The 27380-nt window shown below is 42.9% G+C and overlaps 1 protein-coding gene across 2 annotated transcripts in view; it reads right to left on the bottom strand.

The window, feature by feature from the left end:
• Positions 1 to 19995: 19995 nt before the first annotated feature.
• EIF4E (eukaryotic translation initiation factor 4E) overlaps positions 19996 to 27380 on the bottom strand; it is a 47395-nt gene continuing 40010 nt past the window's right edge. For both annotated transcript variants that reach the window (XM_073340763.2, XM_073340761.2), the window contains exon 7: positions 19996 to 24156. In XM_073340763.2, coding sequence (XP_073196864.1) covers positions 24042 to 24156 — 115 coding nt within the window. In that variant the 3' untranslated portion in view covers positions 19996 to 24041. The remainder of the gene's footprint in view (positions 24157 to 27380) is intronic.

Consider the following 27380-nt stretch of genomic DNA (forward strand, 5'->3'; position numbering starts at 1 on the left):
GTTCTTAACCTTTTTCTTTCTGACGCCCCCCCAACATGCTATAAAAACTCCACGGCCCATCTGTGCCACAGACAACTGTTTTTCTGTCTATAAAAGCCAGGGCTGGCATTAGGGGATAGCAAGCAGGGTAATTACCTGGGGCCTCACTCCAGAGGAGTCCCCGTGAAGTTAAGCTCCTTAGGCTTCAGCTTCAGCCCCTGGTGGCGGGCTTGGGACCCTGGGCTTCAATCCCATGCGGTGGGGCTTTGGCTTTCTGCCCTGGGCCTGAGCAAATCTAATGCCGGGAGCTTAGCGGACCCCTGAAATCTGCTCGCAGACCCCCAGAGTCCCTTGTTGAGAACCACTGCAGTACAGCATGCTATACTTTATAACAAGTTACCTTTTTGCTTTTTTTACTACAACATCCCAGTAAGTAAAATATATATCCAGTGGTCATCTGGATGCTACAGAGGAGGACATAAACCCCACACCATGGCCAATTATACAGTACCATGCTGATGGGAGAAATAGCTTCCTAGCCCTGGGCAGTTAATATGTATGGACTTAGTATGGGCCAAATTCTTCTCTCAGTTAAACCTGTGTAGCCATAGTGATTCCAACTGTTTGATGTCAATCGGGCAGCACTTAGGCCCTTGGCTTTTATTTTTACTATTGTTTTGAACAATAAGACCATGTCACAATTAACATTTCTCTTCAACAGACTGTGATGACGACTCACTTTCTAGTGCCAGCTGTACAGCGAGGGAAGAGGCTGACCCCGATTAAGAAGTCAGCTGCAAGCAGCTGTGAACTGATTCCATGTTTGCAAGCACGCCTGGTCCTTGTGTGTAAGTGACCTTTTTTTTGGCCAAAAATTTCTCTGTTGGCAGCAGTGCAGCTCCACCAGTGAGAGCAATGGTCAGAGCACTAGTGTAAAGAATATATCAGCAGCCACTGGTGTTTTGTATGTTGTGTAGACATTGTTCTCAGCAGGGCTAGATGGAGCAGTGATAAAAATGTTGCCAGCTACATTTCACCTTGGACATTAGGATCTGCTTTATTTAGAGCATGATTGCTGACCAGGGCATTGGGAAAGTGCCAGCAGATCTTTAAATATCAACAAGATGCACGGCTGAGCAGAAGTGACCAGAGTTTAAAGTCTTATAGGAGGAAGCAGCAGGAGTAATAATAGCTCAAGAGGGATTTCAGAAGGAAAACCCCTCCTTGTCTGACAGTGTCTTAGATGGTATCAAAGATACTAATAACTGCCCTTTTCTGGAAAAGGGAAGAAGTTGGTTGAAATGAGCTGGAGCGGCTGCTGTGGAAGTCCAGGCCTGTTTCATGTTAGGTGGTGGTTGGCATTTAGCTGGAGCTGGTGGGAGGGTGATGATACTATCTTGATCCCTTTCTCTGGCCTGATCAGGACATCCCTTGGGATCGAATGACGAAGGCCCAGGATACCAGGAAATGTGGGGGTCGCATCCTTGATGGCACAGCTCACTTCTGTAGCCTCTGTCTGTTCTTCTTTATTCCACCTCCCCCGCCAAAGTTTCTTTAAGGATCCACAAAGGGAATGGTGGGTGGAATAGCCCATCCCCTCATTATTTTGTCCACCAGTTAGGCCTGATATCCGACATGCCAGTTTAGGTTCACTAATTTCCAGTTCCACATATTCTGTTTTTAATCAAGCATGATTTCAACATAGTCCTTGAATTATAGCAGTGTGGCCTTTTTGTTTGGACTAATTTAGTTTCTGCCTGGTTTTCTTGCACCTGTTTTTAACAGTTATTGAAAACAACTTGACCGATTTTCCAAAACATTTGTAATTACAGGTTAGGTTTGCCAACCCTCCCGGTTTTGCCGGGAGTCTCCCAGAATCGGGTTCTATCTCCCGAAGGCTGCTGAAGCCAATCCGGGAGATTTTAGCTGCTTAAAGTCCGGTGGTGCAGTAGTGCTAAGGCAGGCTCCCTACCTGCCCTGGCCCCATGCCACTTGGGGAAGTGGCCAGCACATCCCTGCGGCCTCTGAGGGTGGGGGGCAGGGGGTCTCTGTGCGCTTCCCCATACCCGTGCCTGCAAGGACCACCCCGCAGTTCCCATTGGCTGGGAACCGCGGGCAGTAGGAGCTGCAGGGGTGGTGCTTGCAGGCAGGGGCAGCACACAGGGCCTCCCTGCCCTCCCTCCCCTGCAGGGACATGCCAGCTGTTTCCGGGAGCAGCGCAGGGCCAGGCAGGCAGTGAGCCTGCCTTAGCCCTGCTGTGCCATTGCCCGGGAGCTGCCTGAGGTAAGCGCTGCCGGGCTGGAGCCTGCACCACAACCCCAGTCCCCTCCTACACCCAAACTTCCTCCCAGAGCCAACACCCCAGCCCTGAGCTCACTCCTGCACCCAAACTCCCTCACAGAGCCAACACCCCAACCCCCTACCCCAGCCCTGAGCTCACTCCTGCACCCAAACTCCCTCACAGAGCCTGCACCCCTTCCTCCCCGCTCTGCGCCTTGATCCCCTGCCCCAGGTTCCCTCCCACACTCTCAACCCCAGCCCAGAGCCCGCACACCCCCTCCTGCAACCCAACCCTCTGCCCCAGCCCGGTGAAAGCGAGTGAGGGTGGGGGAGAGTGAGCAACGGAGGGAGGGGGGATGGAGTGAGCAGGGCGGGGCCTCAGGGAAGGGGTCGGGCAAGAGTGTTTGGGTTTGTGTGATTAGACAGTTGGCAACCCTATTATATCATTTTATATATTTTGTCAGCCCAATCATCACAACACAACTCAAACAGCAGAGATTGAGGGAGACCCCTCTTCAAATCCTTTCAACCATCAGGCAGCGGAGGGAACTGAACCAAGGTCTCTCACATCCCAGGTGAGTGACCTAACTCTTGGGCTAAAAGTTATAAGGTGAGCATCACTACCTCCTCCTTCTCTGATTTATGTGAATGAGGCAGGTGCCTAAGTCTCCTTGACTCCAATGGTGAACCACTAGCAAAGATAGGCACCTTCCTGTGGCCTGGTTTTAGGGCCCTAACTCCACAATGGGGGCAGGACTTAGGACACGCCCATCTCATTGGGATCTCCCATTGGCTACGTTAGGCAGCTTGCCACCTAGCATACTAGCTTTTGTGAATCACATTTTAAGGTGCTGTCTCTCCCCATTTGTTTTATAGGGGGCCTAGCCCCGTAACTTAGGCTTTGTGAATCACAATGCTGTTCTTGTGATTTCCTAGTCATTACCATGCCGAGCACCGCAGTGCCTAAGTCTGTTTGCGGATCTGGGCCCGCACTACTAATGATGCGGAATCCTCCCTCACTTGCTTCACTGCAGTGTCAGTACTGAATATATAGGAAACCACAACTTCCCAACCCAAAGACAAGAGTTTTACCCAGTCAGCTACATATACAAACTATTCTGCCCAGGAGGAGAAAAAGGGAATAAAGCACCTGCTCCAATGCAACAACTTCAACAGCCTTGGATTAATAACAAGGCCAGGAAATTAGCTTTTGATAGGAACTGGACCAGACACATTGGCCTCAATGGAGTGATGCGGATTTCCATCAGCTGGGAATCCGGCCTCTTGCTTTGTAGCTCCAAAGCAATAATTAAAATCGGTTTTAAATTGCTTTCTTGCTTTTGGTTTGCCTGTCTTCAAATCTGGATTGGTGCCTGGGACTTTTGGTATAAAGAAAATATACCTAAAAGGAAACGAAATTCAGATAAACAATATTTTTGCTACAACATCTCAGACCACAAGCCATCTTGCCAGACATCAAAAGTAATATACGCTGCAGTCAGCCCTAAGTGTTCATCTTGAAGCTTATTCAAATATAGCCACTCAAAACTCGATAAATTGCAGGCACCAGTGACTCCTGTTGAAAACAAAGTAGAGAACATGAACTAACATCAAAAGCATCTAAAATCTGAGTCAGTAGGCAAAGCAGACTGAGAACGACATGGATTTAACTGAAGCTTAAGTGCAGCTGTAATTTAGTCTCCCCAAAAATGCAGGAGGGACTTAAATATTTTGTGAAATATAGTCCTGCATTTAGTGCTTAAAGTGGTCTGAAAAAAGTGGCCGGTCTATCGTAATCTGGGAGCAGCAGTTTGGGTAAAATGATACTTAGAGCGGCCCCTCAGCAGCACAGCTCATTTTTGTCCTGTGTCTGTGAACACTTGTGATATCCCCTCCCCAAACACGCACACACACGCCCGCTTGAAAAGGGACCCTGGCGGCTCCAGTCAGCACTGCTCAGTATGTTTCTGATCTAAGCCTTGCCACGCTGGTCTGAGACACTCAAATGAAGCAGATGTGCAGTAGGAAAAGATGCCCCTGGGACAGAATATTAAGTATTGTGTAGTCTGAATTCCTGGGGTCTATAGCATTTATGGGATTGTCTGTTATGTGATCTCTGCTCTGGGCTTTAGCTCCCTTTCTCTTCCTCATGGGTGATAATGTTCCGACATTTACGTTGCGATGGATATGCTCCCTGAAGCTGCTTCTTGTATGTATGCTTGAGAGCAGAAATGTGTTTCTGCTATGTTCTGTTGCTATTTTTTGTTCTGTGGCGTTTTAAACGTTTAAACAAAGAAGAGAGTTCAAATGCCTATTACATTTTTATTGTACTTCATTTTGTTCAGGCTCACTAAAATAAGTATATTTTACACTGGATAACAATTTAGATGCATGTAATGTTTGGAAGGGATGTCTAAATGCATTTAATACTTTTAATTAAGGCTGCCTGAAGAATTCAGAAGCAATTTTAAACTTAAAAAATGTTTTATTACTTTTCTCCTTTTAGAGTTTATATGGCTGTTTTATTGATTAGATGCTGCAGAGCCAGCTATCAAAGACTTCAGTTGACCAGTAATGGACTTTTGGGGGTATATTACCCTTTTTTAATTGTCAATTTTAGTTATATATGGTTAGGAGCCCAGAGCCCTTTCACTAAACATAAATTATGTCTACAGCAGTGCAGTACTGGGGGGGAAAAAAATTGTCCTCCAGCTATGTGCTCTCTGTCATCCTCCCCCACCTGCTCATATAGTGGACACACACACACATATATGCCCCAAATTTTCAAACAGCTTCTGCCTAAGTGCACACATACTTCCGCCCATACCGACTTAGCCATGTACCCGGGGCAAAGGGATAGCGATCTGTAACCTTGACTTGCAAACCCAAAACAGATACAATGAGTATGTAGCCAGGCATGTTGCCAATTGAAAATATGGGACAGCGTGACATGCTTTGGTTTCTTCACCCATTGCTGTTCTTATCTTATCTTAGATAAGTTCTTATCTTAGTAACTTATCTTTGGAATTAATTTACATGAATTAGAAGTATGCCCAAGAAACATACTGGAGCTCTCGCTCTGAACTTTCCCAAAGTTCAGAGTTGCTCAGCGTGACAAACTGACACGATCCTGAACAAACTTTATTGAATTAAATTAAACCTTATTGAATATGGGCTAATAGTTTTGGGGTACGTTGTATTAAAATGCAATTGTGTATGTGTTATTGTGCCATTGTATGTACATTTTCTAGTAAGGGGGCAGATACTAACATACTTCCTCTGTTATCAGCCCCTTGAAGCCAACCCCCAGAGAGGTATGTATGTATTAGTTCCCAGTTGATTCTCCAGGCACCAACAGACTAGTTTTTTTAAAAAATAGCCTCATTTTAAACAGACTCAGGGCCTTATTCCTGAGCTGGGAAACAGACATAGGCCCTGGTCTGGAGAAGGCCCCAATCCTTTGGGATGGGTTGGAACAAGTAAGCCTACTGAGGTCCCAACAGCCTGTGCTCACTCTGAGCTGAAGCTGTGATAAACTAGCTCCTGCTAGAGCCCCTGTTGGAGTTGGGATGGCATTGGGTAAGCTTAGTAACATGCATGTCGATTTCTATTGTTTTTAATATTTTTTTTTGCAGTGCTTTTTAACCTTAAGAATAAAATAGGCTTCAATGGAAAGAACTGTGTGGTATTAACTGTTGACAACCACTCTGTTAGCAGTCTCTGAAGAGAAAAGCGAGCGTGCTCTTTGCCAGGAACAACACAGTGAAGGCAAAGAATCGTGCAGCCGGGAAATACCATCATCAGAAGGGAATGAAACATGCATCTCCACCCAAGAAAGGCAATGGATAGGGAGCCAAAACCTGAGAATAAGTGCCCTTGCTGGACCACTGACTGCGGGGGTGGGGAGGGCGGGGTGCAGTTGTCCTGCAGTGTGACATTTAGCACCAGGAGTGTGATTCAGGCCTCTGTAGAGACAGACCAAACACTGATGCAGCTGTGCTGCTGTAAGCTCTCTAGTGTAGCCGGCAGCAACATAATAAATCCACCCCCAAAGAGTGGGGGTAGTTATGCAAGCGAGAGAAGCTCTCTCACTGACATAGCACAGTCCACGCTGGCGCTTAGGTGGGTGTAACTTATGACGCTCAGGGGATGGCTTTTTCACACCCCTGCAAGGCATAAGTTATACTCAACATAAGTGGTAGTGTAGACATAGCCTAAGTTACAATTTCTTTATTTCACCCTTTTAAAACCCAAATGCCAAACTACTTCTCTCCCACCAAAAACTGCCCTTCTTTACAAGTCGTTATTCTGAGGCACAGTGGCATTCTCAATTACTATAACTAGTGATGTATGGCTTACTAGCTCTTGCCACCATTTGTATGCCGGGTGGTTGTCTCAAGTTACAGAGCAGCTAGGTGCTACTATAATAGAAGCCTATTATTATTATTCTATTGTAATTGAAGCCTGTATTATGTTCTTCCTTTCTCTCTTTTATTTGGTATGTTACTTAAGATTTTTAGTTTTTAAGTGATCCAGCTATAGAATTAACGTTTCGTTGCAAGTTTTCCCGCTACTCAGCCTTCTGCAAATGACAATCATTTATAGCCTTGATGCTTCAGTCAAGCTTTTAGAATGAGGATACTGCTGCTATTTATTTTGCTATTTTAAAATAAATTTATTATGCACATAGTCCCATTGAGATGAGTTAGACTACCTCCAGAGCAATGTAATACTCAATGTGAATAAGAGTAGCAGAATTTGGACTCTGATGAGAAGCCAGTTTGGGCACCACTAGCCATTAATATAAAACTCTATTACTTTAACTTTTAAGGTCTAGAAATCTTTAGAACTTGGGGAGTTCTAACAGAGTTGAGACCCAGGAATTAGAATCCTGCACAGATGGTATCGTCAGCAAATAAAATATTTTCATAAATTCAATTTGATAAATAATTTTATATTATGATGAACTAACAGGGCTGCAGGACTGAAACAATAAGGAAGAAATATGAGGGGAATGAATCATGAGAACAGTTTAAACCTTGGAGATTAGTTAGTTATCTTCATGTAGGTATGGTAAGAACATTCAGTAAAACTGATGGTATCAAATGGTACTTATATAGGTGTAATCAGCAGCATCTGCCCTGTGCATCATCTCTCTGTTTGAGCAATTCCCTTGCTTCAAAACCACTTACAGAATTTCGACTGCAGTAGCAAGTGCCAGATGGATGTAGGATTATTAGCAAAGCAGATAAGTGTGGGGGAGAGAAGTTAACACTACAGACATGTATAGACAGTGTTAAATGGCATAGGAGCTATTCTCTCCCCATCTCATGTTATATAATACAGCCATGCAGACTAACTACGGGTAGCTTTTCTGTCCAAGAGCCAATAACTGCATGTATCTTTGCAAATGGAACTGGCCTGTATTTTACATGGGTTTCTTTAAAATCCCTTTTGCAGCTACCTTAATGTAGCATAAGCTCATACATACAATAGCACTCAGAAGTGTGCAATCTTTTGAAACAAGATTTCATAATCAGCTACTTCATCCTATCAGGTGGGTATTCAAACTGCATAACTGCAGTAGGAGAAGACAAGCCCTAACAAGGCAGAGTTATGAAAAAATTTGAAAGGGAGGATGAGTTTAAACGATTTGCAATTCAAGACTCCACTCTTGCAAGCCCTCTTCACATTGAGCTTACTGGGAATTTGACGCAGGGAGGGCTTGCAGAATAAGGGATGATTAGAAAGCCATTTTTTCTGAACCAAATCCAAAATCTTTCAATCGAATCTTGCTTTTCCATCTATTCTTCCTGAGACCATTCTCCCTCCTCACATCCCCAATAAATTGGAGACCAAACCCCACGTGGAATGAAAAGTGAAAAGAAAAACAGGGAATTAAAATATTGAAAGGAAGGCATATCAATTACTTTCATCATCAAATCAAGTTAGTTTACTCCTCTAAGCCTTGAAGGACACGCAGGTGTTTCCAGAAGAGGCTTTAACAACATTAAGCATTGGTTATAATTGTTCTTGAAGGATTTCTGAAATTCCCCACTATTTACTATCTGAACCATAACCAGCACTGAAAATGTGAATTACTGACCTTCTGGATGAACAGTGGTGCAATGTCACCAGCAAACAGGATAAGCTAAAGAAACCAGATTTGGCCACAACGGGGAAGTGTTTCAACATTTTTCATTCAGGTTTAATTTAACTTTAATTTTGAAATCCAGGTCTTAGGGAAGGATAGAAATCAGGGTGTTCAGCTTTAACCCTAAAACCCGATCCCTTAGTTTCAGAACTAGTCCTCCACATAAAGTACATACAGTGATAGCACTTAGAGCTGTAAAGAACGTTTGTGTACTTTAATATTTAAAAAGTGTCCATTTACTCACCAGAGAAAAAACAATTACTTAGTATTGCAATTGGAGAAAAATCACGTCATTATGTTCACAGCAAGTGCAATATTATCTGGGCTCCTTATAAATATGTGAACACAAAAAGATTTCCTGCAAGAAATATTTATTCCAACAGAAGGAAGCTGAATAAATAGCTCCCCAGGAGCAATTAAATGGTGGAAGTTAATTGCTTTTCTGAGATAAAATCAGAACTGACCTGAAATTCATCCCTTCACCTGTTTAAGTCAAGCCTTTAAAATTCAGCTGTTCTTTCTCACCCAGGAAGAGGATCCAATAAAATATAAACCACCCACTTCCATACAGGATTCATTCTCCTTTCCTCCCATACAGCTGTGTTGCCTTTCCCTTCCCATTGGATATCTAGTGCCAGCTGCTCAAGCCCACCACCATCACTGCCATGAGACCTTAGATCACCTCTATATATCTGTGTAATGCAAGTAAGTGCAGCACCCTGGTGCTCAGCCACACAAAGCAAATGAAGAAGCTGAGTAGAGAAAAGAAAAGAGAAGCTGAAGTAGACTAAAGCAGTTTTCAGAGTAACAGCCGTGTTAGTCTGTATTCGCAAAAAGAAAAGGAGTACTTGTGGCACTTTAGAGACTAACCAATTTATTTGAGCATAAAGCTTTCGTGAGATACTGCATCCGATGAAGTGAGCTGTAGCTCACGAAAGCTTATGCTCAAATAAATTGGTTAGTCTCTAAGGTGCCACAAGTACTCCTTTTCTTTTTACTAAAAGCAGTGTCATCTCTTTCTCCACTCACTAAAAACAAAACATCCATTTTGAGGTCATAAAATGAACCCAACACATCCTCTGTGGGGATAAACAAAAACAGTCCATTTCCCTGAGAAAAGTGATGGGTCCTCCATTATGCCGTACAGATGGACTTCTGTTTCTGTGTGACCAGTGCGGGGAGAAGAAAACCGAAGAATAGAGAGCTCTCCACTGAGAACACTGTCCCCCAAACGTTTAGAGCACTAGGCTCAAGTACCCTAAGTGATCTCAACTGACATGGCTGTTTAGATTCTTAGGTAACCAGAGCGCAAACCATACAGGCCTTGATAGAGCAACATTACTGATCTGAATAGAAGGAGGGCTTTTCAATCTTGCTGGCAAAGGCATAATGAGATCCAACAGGTGGAAGATGAAGTTAAGACAAAGCTAACCTTGAAATAAAAAGCAGCTTCCAGAAGCGAGGGCAATTAAACATTTAAACAGTTTACCAGGGGAGGTGGTGGACTCAGCATTACTTGGAGTCTTTGAAATAAGACTAGATATCTTTCCATCCAGCTTCAAAGAGAAATGCCACAGCCTGGGAGAGCAGAGGTCAAGCGGAATGGTCCTGGTGGTCTCTTCTGGCCTTGGGATCTGTGAAGGACGTGGGGGATTCATGGGCCACAGGGAAAACGGGGTTGCTTGCATTGCCCTCAACACATTAACAAACACTTGCATCTCTGCATTAAGACATTAACAACAATCATATCTCGTGTTTCAGAGCTTTAACTAGTTGCCTGCAGGAGTCAGTAAGAAAAACACCTGCCCACCCCCCCCTTCCAATGCACAATTGGCAAAATGTATTATGGGTTTGTTTGTTTTCTTTCCACCTTCCTCTGAAGCATCAGATAGCGGGCACAGCTGGAGATGGGACACCAGGAGATGAGTATGTGAGCAAGTCAGGCATCTAAGAAAGCGGACCAGTGATCTGAGGAGGTACAGATCTTTCTTAGATGCCTGACTTGCTCAGGGTCAAACTGATGGCCAGTTTGGGATTGGGAAGGAATTTTCCTTGAGGTCACACTGGCAGTGACCTGGGTTTTTTCTTCATCATCCTCTGCAGTGTAAGGCATGAATTCCCTGGGCATATTTTACCTAATCAATTCCCAGTTATTGCAGCAACCTGTGGCACCTTGGTCTCTCCTGTTCTTTGCCTATGGCAAACAGCAGTTTATAGTCTAAGGACTGAAATGCTTTAATCAAATCAGTCACCGGGCTTAACAGAGTGGTATCTGGATGACATGTAATGGCCTGTGATATACAGGAAGTCACAATAGATTATCTAAGGGGTCCTTCTAGTCTTCAAGGCTATGAAAGTATGCATTAACAAGGAAGCAGGTGTTGAAGGACTGGGGTAGTATGCTCCATGCAGCTGGATTCTACACAAACTAATTTCCAAATGGTCTCTAAAAAAAACGTAACCTACCCCTGCATCGTAAAGCTCACTTCAGTAATTCAATTTAAAGGTGTCTCTTACATGCTCCCACCCTCTTTGGCAAGGTCAGAGCTGAAGAAGATTGCAGTCGTCTGCTAGGTTCTAAAAGGGGTGAGGGCAATACAGTGCTTTTGGTAACCACTGTCACCTGAGAATCCAGGAACAAATCAGACCTCCAAAAGCTCCGCCATCCCCCAACACACACACACACACACACACACACAGAGTAAACCTCAAAGGAAACACTACACTGAAGGCCATGCATCTGCCCTGCATATCTCAGACACTAGAATGGTTTTGAGAAACACTGTAGAAGTTGCTTGTGAACTGGAAGAGTGCTATAATCCTTTGGGGAGGCAAAGAACCAGCTGCATCATAACAAGCAGTAATACACCAGCGGTCCATCTCAGCAATTTCTGTGAAGAGACTGTTGACCTGTTTGATCTTTCTGTGATGGAGACAAAGTCCAGGTGATTTTTGAAATTGCTTGGCCCTATCCACATAGAAGGTCAATGCCATCATACATCTAACATATGAAGGGAAGTCCCCTGCTGAGATTTATGTGGTTTAGGAAAAAGCTACCAGGAGATGAAAAGACTGGTTAAAATGGAAATCCAGTAGCACTTTAGGTAAAAGCTTGGGTTTGCGGGCATCAGGAAACCTTGTCCTTGAAAAGCATTGTAAATAGGAGGTCTGCCATCAATACTCCAATTTCTAAAAGTGATTATCTATTAAGGCATCCTTTCTAATAGCTAAGTGAAAGAGCAGGTTGCCATAGATTCAAATGGAGGTCCCGTAAGGCATCCAAGTACCAGGTCGAAATGCCAAATTGCAGCAGAATCCTTTACTCCCAAGTTAAGATTCCCCAGACCCTTAAAAATTCTTGAGGGCACAGGGCGTGCAAAACAGAAAGCCCCTCTAGTGGGGAATGAAAAGCTGATATCACAGCAAGATTCATAGATTAAAGTCAGAAAGGACCATTATGATCTAGTCCGACCTCCTGCACAACGCAGGCCACAGAATCTCACCCACACACTCCTGCGAAAAACCTCTCACCTATGTCTGAGCTATTGAAGTCCTCAAATCGTGGTTTAAAGACTCGAAGGAGCAGAGAATCCTCCAGCAAGTGACCCGTGCCCCTTGCTACAGAGGAAGGCGAAAAACCTTCAGGGCCTCTTCCAATCTGCCCTGGAGGAAAATTCCTTCCCGACCCCAAATATGGCCATCAGCTAAACCCTGAGCATATGGGCAAGATTCACCAGCCAGATACCCAGGAAAGAATTTTCTGTAGTAACTCAGATCCCACCCCATCTAACATCCCATCACAGGCCATTGGGCCTGTCAAGGTTCCTTCCCCACTCTGAACTCTAGGGTACAGATGTGGGGACCTGCATGAAAACCCCCTCAGCTTATTTTTACCAGCTTAGGTTAAAAGTTACCCAAGGTACAAACTATTTTACCTTTTGCCCTTGTACTTAATCACTGCCACCACCAAACGTCTAACAGATATATAGCCGGGAAAGAGCCCGTTTGGAAACGTCTTTCCCCAAAAAAAATCCTCCTAAACCCTACACCCCCTTTCCTGGGGAAAGTTAGATAAAAATCCTCACCAATTTGCATAGGTGAACACAGACCCAAACCCTTGGATCTTAAAAACAATGAAAAAGCAATCAGGTTCTTAAAAGAAGAATTTTAATAGAAGTAAAAAGAATCACCTCTGTAAGATCAGGATGGTTAATACCCTACAGGGTAATCAAATTCAAAACACAGAGAATCCCTCTAGGCAAAACCTTAAGTTACAAAAAGACACAAAAACAGGAATCTACATTCCATTCAGCACAGTTAATTTTATCAGCCATTTAAAGAAAACAGACTAACACATATCTAACTAGATTACTTACTAAGTTCTAAGACTCCATTCCTGTTCTGTCCCCGGCAAAAGCATCACACAGAGAGAGCCTTTGTTTCTCCCCTCATCCATCTTTTAAAGTATCTTGTCTCCTCATTGGTCATTTTGCTCAGGTCCCAGCGAGGTTATCCTAACTTCTTAACCCTTTACAGGTGAAAGGGTTTTTCACTCTGGCCAGGAGGGATTTTAAAGGTGTTTACCCTTCCCTTTATATTTATGACAGGGAATATTTACCATGAATATTTAAAGATCAATTAATTGCCAAAATCATGTTATCCCATCATACCTTCTCCTTCATAAACTTAGCGAGTGTAATCTTAAAGCCAGATAGGTCTTTTGTCCCCACTGCTTCCCTTGGAGGGCTATTCCAAAACTTCACGCCTCTGACGGTTAGAAACCTTCGTCTAATTTCAAGTCGAAACTTCCCAGTGATCAGTTCATATCCATTTGTTCTTGTGTCCACATTGGTACTGAGCTTAAATAATTCCTCTCACTCTCCGGTATTTATCACTCTGATGTATTTATAGAGAGCAATCATATCTCCCCTCAACCTTCTTTTGGTTAGGCTAAACAAGCCAAGCTCCTTGAGTCTCCTTTCAAAAGACAGGTTTTCCATTCCTCGGATCATCCTAGTAGCCCTTCTCTGTACCTGTTCCAGTTTGAAGTCATCCTTCTTAAACGTGGGAGACCAGAACTGCACACAGTATTCCAGGTGAGGTCTCACCAGTGCCTTGTACAATGGTACTAACACCTCCTTATCTCTACTGGAAATACCTCACCTGATGCATCCCAAGACCGCATTAGCTTTTTTCATGGCCATATCACATAGGATGACTATGAGCCACCAATGATCAACCAATACTTTAAGGTCCTTTTCCTCCACCATTACTTCTAATTGATGCGTCCCCAGCTTATAACTAAAATTCTTGTTATTAATCCCTAAATGCATTACCTTACACTTATTATTAAATTTCACCCTATTACTATTACTCCAGTTTACAAGGTCATCCAAATCTTCCTGTATGATATCCCGGTCTCTCTCTAAATTGGCAATACCTCCCAGCTTTGTATCAGCCGCAAACTTTATTAGCACACTCCCACTTTTTGTGCCGAGGTCAGTAATAAAAAGATTAAATAAGATTGGTCCCAAAACTGATTCCTGAGGAACTCCACTGGTAACCTCCCGCCAACCTGACAGATGAGCCTCAATGGAGCTAAATTAATAAATCCCTTTTTTAAATCCAGCAATTAATCCAGGATGGCTGATGACAGAAAAGATTCAGGCACAAGGTGCTGCCGGAGACACCAGTGGTTGAACCTCTTCACAATTTCTGAAGGTAAGTAATTCAAATTGACTCCTTTTTACTGTCTAATAATAGCTGTGCTCCTGTCGAGCAGGTGGATTGTAATCCTGTGAATGAACTAGGAGCCATGTTAAGAAATGGAGGACCCCTAGGTTGAGGTGAAGCATGCAACCTGCATCTTGGGAAAGGAGATGAGGGATGGTTGGAAGCTTGAGCACTGGTTGGGGACACAGGTGAAGTAGGTAAGGACACCAAGCTCACCTCTGCCAGGTCAGTACTATAAGGATAACCCTGGCCTTGTCCTGCCTGATCTTGTTCATCGCTCTTAAAATCAGTGGTGTTGGAAGGAATACATAGAACAGGCTCCTTGTCCAAGAAAGGAGAAAGGCATCTCCCAAAAAGAGGTGACCTAGGCCTCCTCTTGAGCAGAATAAGAGGCACTTCCTGTTGCTGGATGTAGTGAATAGTTCCCCCTGTGAAAGTTTCCACCTCTACAATATCCCATGAAGGATCTGAGATTCCGATGGTCATTCATAGTCCTATGAGCAGTGCCTGCTGAGCATGTTGACTGACATTCTGGACTTGAGGTAAGTTAATGGCTGAGATCTGAACCTGATGGGCTATACATCAGTTCCAAAACGTTACAGCTTTGGCAGACAGAGAGGCGGGATCTTGCTCCTCCCTCTCTGTTGATACAGAACACACAAGCTACTTTGTCCATCAGGATTTCTGATTGATTTGCCCGTGATGAGGGGTAGTAACTGAAGGCAGCATTCCTGACTTCCCTCAGTTGTAACAAATTGATATGAAGACCAGTTTCCTAGCTGAAGGAGGGTGGGAGTTCTTCTGGAATCTGTCCTCCTTTTCATTTTTTAGAAAAAAAGACTTCTGGCACCTTAGAGACTAAAATTTATTTGAGCATAAGCTTTCGTGAGCTACAGCTCACTTCATCAGATGCTGTAGCTCACGAAAGCTTAGGCTCAAATAAATTTGTTAGTCTCTAAGGTGCCACAAGTCCTCCTTTTCTTTTTGTGGATACAGACTAACACGGCTGGTACTCTGAAACCTGTCTTTTTTGAGTGGGTTTGGTGGTTCAGTGACAGCCATAGAACTGAGCCAGGTGGGATCTCTGGGTAGTTTGAGACTTGTTAAATTTCCTCATGTCTGTAGGGTTGTATATATCCAGAGACCGCAACGTGGCCCTGGAGTAGGGTGACCACATGTCCTGATTTTATAGGGACAGTCCAAATTTTTGGAGCTTTTCCTTACATAGGCTCCTATTACCCCCTACCCCCGTCCTGATTTTTCACACTTGCTATCTGGTCACCCTACCCTGGAGTCCTTCAGCTCGTGCAGAGACTAGTCTGTAGTTCCGGAGAAGAGCTTCTGACCATCAAATGGGAGGTGCTCAGCCATATTCTGAATCTCTCTCAGGAATCCTGACAACTGCCGCCTCAATGTCCTGAGCATGACAACTGCTGTGTGTTAGGATATAGATATTCAGGTCTGCCTGTAAATGCCTATACTCTAAGAATTTAGGTGTGTTCTTATCACTTGGCTAGTTACAGAGGTATAAAAGAAAGAATCAAAATCACTGTCTGCCAGTGTAAGGTCCTTCTCTTACTGTGACAGTCTGAGGCCCTGTTCTTAGGCTAAGGCCTTTGGCTAAGCAACCAAGGCAGCCATAAGCTGGGAAGTGAACGGTCACATCCTCACATTCCAAACTAGTCACACTGAAATAAGGTGCTATTGGGCTGTTAGGAATACAATCCTGTCCTGAAAATGCCTATCACCTCCAGAGAAAGGGAAGTGCCTAGAAAATGTAAAAGGAAACTTAGTTTGGTAGCATCCTGTCTGGCAAGAACTCACTTATCAATAGCTGGGATGTGAAATCCTCACTTCTGTATTGTTTTGTCATTATAGTTCCCACTTTCCTATTAGAAAAGGAGTACTTGTGGCACCTTAGAGACTAACCAATTTATTTGAGCATAAGCTTTCGTGAGCTACAGCTCACTTCATGCTCAAATAAATTGGTTAGTCTCTAAAGTGCCACAAGTACTCCTTTTCTTTTTGCGAATACAGACTAACTGCTGTTACTCTGAAACCTGTCACTTTGCTATTGTTTGTCTGTATAATCTCTGTCTGGTTCTGTGATTGTTTCTGTCTGCTTATAATTAATTTTGCTGGGTGTAAACTAATTAAGGTGGTAGGATATAATTGGTTACATAATCATGTTACAATATGTTAGGATTGGTTAGTTAAATTTCAGGAAAATGATTGGTTAAGGTATAGCTAAGCAGAACTCAAGTTTTGCTATATAGTCTGCAGTCAATCAGCAAGTGAGTGGGTGGGAATGGGGGTGGGGAAATTGGAATCATGTTTTGCTAAAGGGGGAGATGGGAACAGGGAATGGGAGTAAGGAAATTGGAATCATGTTTTGCTAAGGGCAGGAATGGGAACAGAAACAGGTGTAAGGCTCTGTGGTGTCAGAGCTGGGAAGAGGGACACTAAGGAAGGAAACTGGAATCATGCTTGCTGGAAGTTCACCCCAATAAACATTGAATTGTTTGCACCTTTGGACTTCGGGTATTGTTGCTCTCTGTTCCTGCGAGAAGGACCAGGGAAGTAAGTGGGTGAAGGAATAAGCCCCCAAACACTATGGAGACAGATCTAGCAGCAGTGACTGAGGCTTTCAAGGAGCTTGGAAAGAGGTTCTGGCTAATAATTGACTCTCAACTATGATTGGGAAGTGTTATTTATGCTCCTGTGAAAGATGTTCAATAAAGGATGCAAACTTGTAAATCATGTAGATAACTACATGACCATGATCGCCTGATGGTTTATAATCTGAAATTGGCAGGGTCACAGATGGGTAGGCCTTCTCTCCTAAAAGATCTAACCTTGTCATAAGGAGTAGACCTAGAGTAATGTCATCTACCCTGCTCCTTTATGGCATTCACCAACAGGGAATTAGGTTGGGGTGATCACTGCATAAACAGTCGAAAAAGATTCATAACACTTGACACTTATTGCCATTTTCATAGCAGCTTAAAAAAAAAATGCACATTTGTATGCCAGCTTCTCCAGCAAGAACTCTAACTACACCTTGTTTCTCAAGCACATTGGACTGCCATCTAAAACTGTGCTCTGCTTTTAAACCCTGATACATGATCAATGCAAGCACAATCTTTTGGTCAGATCTGATTTGTTTTTAACTCCATGTAACAGGGTGGGGGCACCCCGTCCAGTGAGGTCCCAGCCCAGGGCCTTAACACGCTATCACTGAGTAAGCAGGGCTCCAACCGAAACATGCCCACTACCCACAGGGCCATAGCTAGCTCTCCCCCCTCCGACCACTTCCTACCATGTCTCTCAGAGAAGTAGTTGGGGCATCGTCTGTGTCTCTGGGTTTCTTGGCATGTGCAGTTCCTAGCGACTCCGATCCCTCTCGGGTGTCTGTAGGTACCTGAGCATCTGTCTGGATCTCGGCACCTCTGGCTTCTGTGTTCAGGAGTTCCAGCTGCTCCCTGGCTGGGCCTGTGAAGTGCACCCTTCCTCCTTGGCGGTCAACTCGAACGGGAGTTGGGGTGCTCCCTTTTATAGTAGGGTTACACTTGCAGCGTGTCCTGTAGGGATGTGGGGGCGTGGGTTCTTCAGCCCACAATGAGGAGTTAACTTTCCCCGTCCAGTGTGGGGTGAGTGCACCCCGTCACACTCCATCAATAAGTACTCAAAACTAGTTAATTACATTCGGAAATTATTGTTTACAGAGGTTTTTTTGACTCAAGGGAAAAGTCTTTTCACTCCACAACTGACAAAGCAGCATAGTCCCCAACTACTTTGTCAGGCTGAGAAAAATAGGGAATATTTTATGGATAGTTCTTGTTAGTGTACTTTCATTAACTACTCAAAGTTACACATTCAGAGGCCAGTAATGCAATAAAACTATGTTTTGTCTCTGAAATAGTCAGGTGACCTGCTAGCACCAAAAGGAGTGAGAGCTGGTATCCATATCTTTTTCCAAATTGTTGTTTGTTTGGAAATGTTGATCTACATGTAATCTATCTATATCTATGTTTTTAAATTCCAAGTTCATGAAAGTGCCTGCGGATGAGAGATCTAGCACTATTTCAAATCATACAATTGAGTCCTAAATTGGGATGCGACAGGCACATATTGCATACGCCTCCGAAGCATTCATTTTGCTGGCTGCCTGGAAGACTGCCAGTATTAGTCCAAAGAGTAAAGTTAATCTTTTTTAAAAAAGAACCAAACATGTGCTGCACAAGAGATCGTGCATTTTTCAACACGAAGGGAAACTACTCTCGTCAGCGACAGAATGTGACGCAGCAGCCCATGCTCTGGATTTTATCAAGCACCTTGTGCAAACTTTTTTCCCTAATCAACTCCAGAGACTGCCAAGATTAAACCATATTAATTATATTTTGCTATGTTGACCTGTAGGGAGAGCGGCCAGCCTACTTTAAGATCAGGAACCAGACTTAGGTGAGAGTCAGATAGGTCCAAGAGGCAGAAATTACCTCCAACTAAGAAATCTCAGCAATAAGCCTCTTGGATCATTCGGGGTGGATCACAGGCCAGCTCTTAATTCAAATTATAGCAAGTCAAATAGCAGATACTTCCCCCCGTCTTGGTACAAGCTGCAAATCTCACCTCTTCATCATACCCATCATCCTCAGTCCCCATGCCACTGAGAATAGGAATGCCCTTCACAACAAGAAGAAAATCTTAAGATTTAGGAGTGTCTGGACAGTTGATTTCTTATCCACACCTCGAGGTTCAACCATGTCAGAAGATCTTTTAAAATGACTCTTCAATATTAACACTTATTTAGGCATCTTTGCTTAAGACATATTTAACAATTCACAAAAGCAAATACATGCTCCAGGGAGACTGCAATAAATATCACATATTAGTGAACAGTCAGAACAGAGACCCTCTTTTTTGCAGCACACATGAAGACTTAGCTGTCAAATGCTGACATTTGCAAACAGCCTCTTTTAAAAAGACAAAGTGCTCCTCCCATGAGGAAGGAGAGAGTTTTAGAATCTCTTCCAACCTAACATACAATTTCAGTTGTAGTTCCCTCAAACAATCCTGACATTTGGTGACGAGGGACAATTTTACTGTTTACTTTAAGCAAGCTGTTTTCAGTGAGTTGAATGCTCTTGATACTTTCGTATATTGACTGCTTTTCCAACATAACTGAATGCACATTTTAAACAAAACGCAAGTCATGTCATACGGGTAAGGCAGAATCCAAGTTATGGACCTGGATTTTCGCTGTGCGTAGAATAGGATGAACACTTTTTAAAAAGAAGTCATTCAGCTCTGTAAGGTAAGATAATGAAAATTCAACATTCCCACCATGCACCTTGCCTCTCCCCTTCTCTTTTAAATGGAGACCTCCAAGCACCGTACGTATCCTCCTGTGATTCTCTCTCCCTCCCCTGCCCCCCATGCTCACTTTTTAAGGTCATCTTAATCACCTCTCCCCATCAATGACAGCTTTTCTGTGGAGACACTCTGTTTATGTTGTGACTGGCTTTCCTAGGTAAGAGTTGCAATCCCCAAAATTATTTTCCCCCACAAAAGGTTTCATGATGGGAAGCGGAAGACTGGAGAAGCTACTTTTTTTTTAAGGGACATGTTGCAGGAAGCCTACAAAGAAGGAAGCAATGTTTAAATGCTGGTTTTTAAACAACATTTCGGAAGTACTCTGCTGCTCTTAAAGACAGTGAAAAGCTAGAGTAGTGGGCATTGTTCGTCTTAAATTACAGTTCTGGAAAGTAAGTAAGGGACAGACAGCAACATTTTTCATTGCTTGTAGTTTAAAAGTCTTTTTTTTCCCCCAAATGAAAGTTAAAGTCAGATTTACTTTACAATGAAAGGCGACTTAAGTTTTTAATGACTCACACCTTTTGGTTCACAAAACACCAGGATATTTGACAAACTTGACATGTTACAGAAATACTTAAAATAAAAAATTGTTATTGAAGAATGGCCCAGTTAAATAGTCAGACTAAATTCCTTGGGGCAGGGACTGCTCCCTTATGTCTGGAAAGCATGTACATATCACAGGTATTAACAGGAAATAAAAGGAAGAATTTTACATTCCCAGTTGGAGATAACAAGGCTCATGGTCACTTGTTTCTTCCGGCAGTGACTTCAACTCATAGAACAGTTGAGAAAAAAAACCCATTTCTTGCATTCCCAAGTTTCATTCTTGAGGAGGAAGTTAAATTCATCTGGAACAACTGAACAGTTGTGCAACGTTATGATCATAGAATGAAGCAGAGCCTTAGAATGTCATGAAAATTTCACTGAGGTGTTTCAAAGACTAGGATGCAAATCTTAACTTGACTACTCAACCTGCTAGAACAATGCTGAAGGTGTGGCACATAAAAACTGCTGGTAATATTTAAGACCCAATAAGTTTCAGTGAGGACTTGTAATTAAATTTTGGGCCTTACCTATCTCATTTACTGACTAATCCTAACCAACATTAAGGATTTATGAGATAGCTATTGCTCAACTATTGCCAAAGCAGCATAGATATTTATGCATCTTACTTAGAAAGGTATGCTTTACTCATCCTTTAAGCAATCTTGAAAGATTCCTAAAGTAACACAGTCCACGCTGCTACAGCGATACAATCTTTTGGTACTCCCCTGTCCCTTTCCCCATCCAACATACAAATCCAACCACCAAATTAGAAATTTTTACAGTCTACTTTGAATAAAAACAGTAAATTGTCACACTGTCCTGGGCTGCGCACCATAACATCACAAGTTTTAGTTTAGAAGCTTTTAAAGCATTTATAAACAAGTAACACTAGCCAACTCTTGTACAGCACTTATCGGTAGACCTCAAAGCACTCTACAAAGGCAGTACAGATTATCTACACTTTCACATTTACCTTCCTCACTTTAGTAAACCCGGCCCTGACACCTCACACTTAACAGCATGTTTTCTAAACTAAAACCCAATACTGTATATTTCTACCTAGGGAAGGGTACAGTGGGGTGGCGAACTTTTAAGTTGAACTATTCCCTAAGTATATGATTTACTAGGTACAGAGTGCATATTTAGAATGACAAAGCACATTTAGTAAAAAGCTCCATGAACCATCTAAGACAGATTATGGTCAAACTAGCATTAAACAGCATCCATTCTGAATATAAATAAAGGAAACAAAGGAGCAGCAAACTAATAAGCAGACCTGAATAACTGAGCAGAGAAATTGAATATGAAGCGGCATGTACTACAGTGAAACTTCGTCTACGGAATGACAACTTAAATGCAAGTAGTTCCACAAAAGAGGGCTAATATTAGCCCCCCCTTAACACTTGTACTATAAAATCAAATTACAAATGTGTAGTCACACTACAGTCCTGCACAAATGTGAGGGGACAGTCCTCTCCACTCAAGACATCTCCCCCCTGCTTAGTGAAATTATAGGTAGAATGTCACTACACTGACAGTTCACAATTTCATGAGAGTTGTGTCTGTTCTGTTAAAGGTACATTAGTTTTTATTGCCATAACACTAAAATAAATCATGTTGTTTCCAGTCATTATTGATTTTAATGTAAGTAGTGATTGTATAATTTCCATTTAAGGGAAAAATGGTCCAGATTATGAAGACGACCCCATTTCTTGGGAATTATGTAGAGAGTTTGAGTTCACCCTAACTAGTGCTATACTGGCGAAATGCGAGTGTGGGTAAGCATTGTTCCCCATTCTGATAGCATTTTGCCAGAAGGAGGCAGATTTCAGTCTTAATTCACAAGTTCCACAATGAGACAAAAATGCAGAGAACACCTTAGTGAGAACATGAGACGGACAAATGGCAGACTAAGATTTCAGAGTGGGTTTTAGCCCACAAAAGTTTATGCTCAAATAAATTTGTTAGTCTCTAAGGTGCCACAAGTACTCCTCGTTGTTTCTGCAGAATAAGTTTGCACCTCATTTTCAATTTACTTACAAAGACCAAATACATAACTCTGCAGGATCTCCACATAAATTCTTACCATTTAATAAATGTAAGGGGCTAGTCTGAACTGCACAGCACTCATTAGCCTTAAGATATTATGTTGTATTTTTGGAATGATAAAAAGAGAAGTTTGTTAGGAAGTACTCCTTTAAATGGTTGTACAACTGTATATACTAGCCTCCTCTAAGATGTTCTCCCATTGGCCATATGAAGTCAGTTCAACCTCCAGTGCCGCTGCCCAGACATCTGCATCAACTGCCACAGCCAGAAGGAAATTTGTCATTGGTAGGGAAGACACGATAGCAGATTGTTAACATTTTACTCCCTTATCGCATTTTTCTTCTGTGGGTTTTGTTGGTACTTCATACAGTAGCTACATGATTTTACGCAGAATCATTCACTTCAGTGCTCGAGATGCACAACATGGCCTAGTAAATACAACACTAGAGTGGGACTCTGGAGACCTAGGATCTATTCTTGGCTCTGCCACTGGCCTGCTGAGTGACCTTTGACAAGTCACCCCCGAGCTCATTTTGCCCCCGCCCCCCAAATCTGTGAAATGTGGAAAATACCACCATCCTTTGGTAATGTGCTCTGAGATCTACTGATGAAAAGTGCTATACCAGAGGTAGGTATGTTGCTGTAGCTGCCACCTGAATCCAGATGGATTTTACCTTGTGTTCCTTCCAACTTTTCCCTTGAATTCTGGGTACGCTGATCAAGAAGCTGCACAACACACTATGATCAGTTGACTGACCATTTTAAGAAAAACAATAGCCAAATCAGTGTAGTTCCACTTTGGAATATGGTGCTATCTATTAGATTTATTAAAATTTTTAATAACCATAGTAGTAAACTATAGTTCCAGATTAATCTCTCTTGGAAGACACACTACAATAGAAGCCACAGTAGAGACTGCCTTGTCACAAGTACAAATATTTGCTGTAAAGATGGAGGAAATAAAAGGACAAATCTAGTTGTCTAAAAGACAATTCACTGTACACATTTTATTTACAGTTTTGTACACTGTCTTAATATGAATGGGACTGCTTGTCTACTTGAGCCATTTTTAACCAAAGAATATAACCTAAGTAATACAAAGTGTTAAAATACAGCATAAGATACAAAAACAGACATACTATTTCTAGTAAGGAATGTAAATTATGGTGTTACATTTAAAAAAATCCACAATTATGTTTAGGAAATCACACAAACATAGATCACTGATTTGACTGAAATGCATAAATCTGTAGCAAAGCTTTGATGTTACAAAAAACAAAAAGTTACCAAAGAATGCACAAAATTAATGTTTATTCCACCTTTGTCATATTCCCAGATCCTTCACCAATGTTACATGAGCAAAAACAACTGAAATCAGAGTATCACTAATGTTATCAATTAGGGAAACAAATAAATTAAGTCTAGCAGCCATCAGCATAGGTTACAGCAAAGACAATGCTGTATTAAGAAAATTGCTAGAAAATTCTATGCACCATACTTTTTTTCCAAACCAGCAAAATATGTTACTGCATACAATGCAAATATAAAACAGAAGTAAATTTTTCTGTAAGGTATAGAGATGCAGTTTCTTTTCTGAATATTGTGGATAAACAAATGTTTTTGTAATAGTAATGTCCTACTAAGCTATTACAGAGTGGGCCAGGAAAATGTTTATGGATTCTGGGGGTAATGTGTACTGAAATCCTTTGATTGAACAATGGTTACTTCAGCCAAAATAGAAAAAAAATTGAACACAGAAGTACAAGACAAAGGCGAATGAGACTTCTCACAAATCTTAGCAACATTTAGATGGAAATCAAATTTAAATGCAGTCCACTCTGCTTTTGAAGAGGCTTTGGTTCAGCTCCCAATTCTCGATTGCTTGACGCAGTCTCCTATGAAAGAATATGCAGAAGGTGTCTTCTTAAACAACAAACCTATTTTTAGTGGTGGAGCCGCTCTTAGTAGCTGTGTCTGCATGGGACTGGTAGCCAAGCACTATCTTTGGAGGAAGTCCTAATCTTTCCTTGTATACTCTCCTGAAGAAACAAAAACAACACCAAGCGTTTTTAAGTAACACTCTTTAGAAGGGGATAGTATGTCATTTCCTTTCAGACCTGCTGACATCTTGATGCACAAAGACAAATTTCTATTTAGAAACAATTCTGCTTAGATATTTCTGTATTTATATATACTTTTTAAAACAATATTCTGTTTTTGTACAAAGCTCAACTGCTCCTGCTACTTCTATTTCTTGCTTCAAGTCAAATCTAAAATCATATCATTTATTGCAGAGAGGAGTTGTCTTAGCTAATATAAGGAGGACTTGGAAAAGTAAGCAGCAAGCCCAGATACATTTCAGAGATCAAAGATCCACCCTATCATGCTGATATACAGGCAAAAGTGTGCGGGTGAGATTAAAAAATAAAAAAGCAGGGTGGGGTTTTTTGTTTTTTTTAAAGTTCAAGATTTCTATGAAGTACATATCAGAATTTCTGTTACTAGAAATTCTGTTACAGAATGGGTAGAATATTTGATTTGATATAATCTGAACTTGATTAAAATTTGATCAGAATGTGATCAAAAGCTCAAGAAAGAAATTGTATCAACTTGTTCACTGCCACAGGAACTTTGTGTATTTTCCTTTGAACAGGTTTTCTAAAAGCTACAATGTTATGGCAAAACTAGTCAATGAGCCCACTGACAACAGCTTTGGGGGCACAAGGGAAGACTATTGATCCTAGAACTTTGGTTCAGTTCTAGCCAAGAGGGATGACTACTGCCTAAATACACACCCCTAAATATTCCTTGACAGGAAGTATCCAATTCAAATACTAACTGCCTTTAACTTGTGAGCTCTGACCAGATCATAGAACAAAGTAATATAACTGCTGGATCTTATCAGAAAGTATATGAAATTCTATTGGTACCGACTGTAACTTGAACTGATATTTAGAATAAGTGATTAATGGAATCATAATTAGCCAATTTCATTCTGACTCCTTTACAATGAAGAGTTAAATACATTTTCAGTGGCAACAACAGCGGCAGTATAATGATGTTACACTGTTACTGGATGGGAAATACAGGCAATATAAATGAGGTCACATAAAATCACTGGGGTACTTTGTGCCATCTTCACTGCTACCCTGTGGCTAGTTTTATATTTTGGTGATCTAAAATTTTAAAAAAGTCTAACTTAGGCCCTGTCTATACTGGCAAGTGTCTGTGCAGTAAAGCAGCTTTCTGCATTGTAACTCCCGAGGTGTACATACTGCCAAGCCTCTTCGTGCGCATGAAACTGTGGAGTTGCAGCACTGAAGAAAAGAAACACCCTGACGAGAGGCATACAACGCTGCGGTGCCAGTGTAGACACCCTGGTCGATTCCAGCGCTGCGATTAGCCTCCAGGAGGTGTCCCACAATGCCTGTTCTCACCCCCCAGACATCAATTTGAACTCTACTGCCCTGCCCTCAAGTGACCAGGCGTCATACCCACTCCGTAAATTCCTTTGGAATTTTGGAAGTCCCCTTCCTGTTTGCTCAGTGACACATGCAGTGGTCTCAGCGCATCTTCCCAGGTGGCCATGCCTGCTCCACGCACCAAGCGATCCCCCGTTTGGAGCAATGCCGAGCTGCTGGACCTCTTCTGCATTTGGGAAGAGGAGGCTGTCCAGTCCCAGGTGCGCTCCAACCATAGGAAGCTTACCACCTACGGACAGATTTCACAATACATGACAAAAAGGGGCCATGACTGGGACACACTGCAGTGCAGAGTCAAAGTGAAGGAGCTGCAGAACGCCTACCACAAGGTGCAGGAGGCAAACTGCCGCTTCGGTGCTGCACCCACGAACTGCTGGTTCTACAAAGAGCTGGACACGATACTCGGCAGCGACCCCACTTCCACTGGGGAGATCACTGGGGATACTCTGATGGCTCGCGTGCCAGTCAAGAGTGCACTGAGCCAGGAGAAGGAAGCCTTGGACGAGAACGTGGAGCAGGAGGGGGACCCAAAGGCAAAGGAAAACTTGGAGGTTAGAGATGCATGCAGCCAGGAGCTCATTTCTACCCCGGAGGAGGCTAGCCAGTCACAGCTGTTGGAACTTGGTGAAGCACAAACAGAAGGGGAGGCCCCTGGTAAGTGGATTTGATTTTGGGAATTGCTGAAGTAAGTTGTTGGGGGCAGGAGGGTTGCAAAAGCAGGCTTGTGTCTGTATGATGCACATACCACCAAGTGCCTAGTCTGAGCGGTGCAACAGGCTGGGAATCTGCCTCAGATCTCCAGGAAACACTCATGCAGATACTGGGTAATCCGCCACCACAGGTTCTTTAGCAGAGCTGCTTGGTTTCTTGCCCCATTAATGGTAAACTTTCCTGTGCCACTCTGCCATCACAGGTGTGTGTGTGTGTGGGGGGGGGGGGGGGGGGTGCGCATTCCTGAAAACAGGCGAGCCGCGTAAGGGCCAGGGCCGAAGCCGCAGTCTTGGAGAAGACCCTCCCTTGATTCCCTGCTCAGATATCTTCCATAATGAACACAGACTGTGGAAAATGTGGGGACAGGAATGATTATCAGGCCCCCCCTACAGTGCTGGCCCTCCCCAAGAGCCACGTGCCAATGTGTATACTGATTTACCCTGCCCCTGCGGCTACTCACCATTTTGGAGGTCTTGTAGTTCATGTGTGCTTGCCTGGGGTCAGCCAGTGACAGATATGTGAATACTGGCTGTGTTTTAAATCACAGAATCAGTGGTCTCTGTGTCGCAAACAATACTGCTTCCGTAAAATGCTGTGTTTTTGGCTTCACAGAGATGACCGTGGGAGCCCAGCCTCCCCCTTTGTTATCACCGGCTGAACAGCTGCGCAGAATTAGAAAGCAGCCAGGAAGCACTAAAGAGGACTTTCTGCGTGACGTTAGGATACACTCCACGGCTGAAAAACAGGAACTGAAGGAGTGGCGGGACAGCGGGAAGAGGGACCGAAGGAGAATGCCAGATGAAGCCAGAGAATGGCTCTTAAACGTTATGGAGCACCAAATGGATACGCTCCAGACAATATGAGCACTGCAACCCGATTAGCTCTGTTCCTGCCCTTCCCTGCAGCCGCTGCCGCAAAACTCTTTCCCACCGCCGACACACTCTTATCAACCTCCTGACTCTGGTCCATACCTGTGGCATTCCACTCCTCCCCAGTCACAGTTCAACACTGCAGACTCCCAGTACCCACTGCACTCAACACCGGTCCCTCTGCAGTTCGGCTCTGCTGAA

The sequence above is a fragment of the Lepidochelys kempii genome, chromosome 4, assembly GCF_965140285.1.
Source record: "Lepidochelys kempii isolate rLepKem1 chromosome 4, rLepKem1.hap1, whole genome shotgun sequence".
Taxonomy (NCBI): domain Eukaryota; kingdom Metazoa; phylum Chordata; order Testudines; family Cheloniidae; genus Lepidochelys; species Lepidochelys kempii.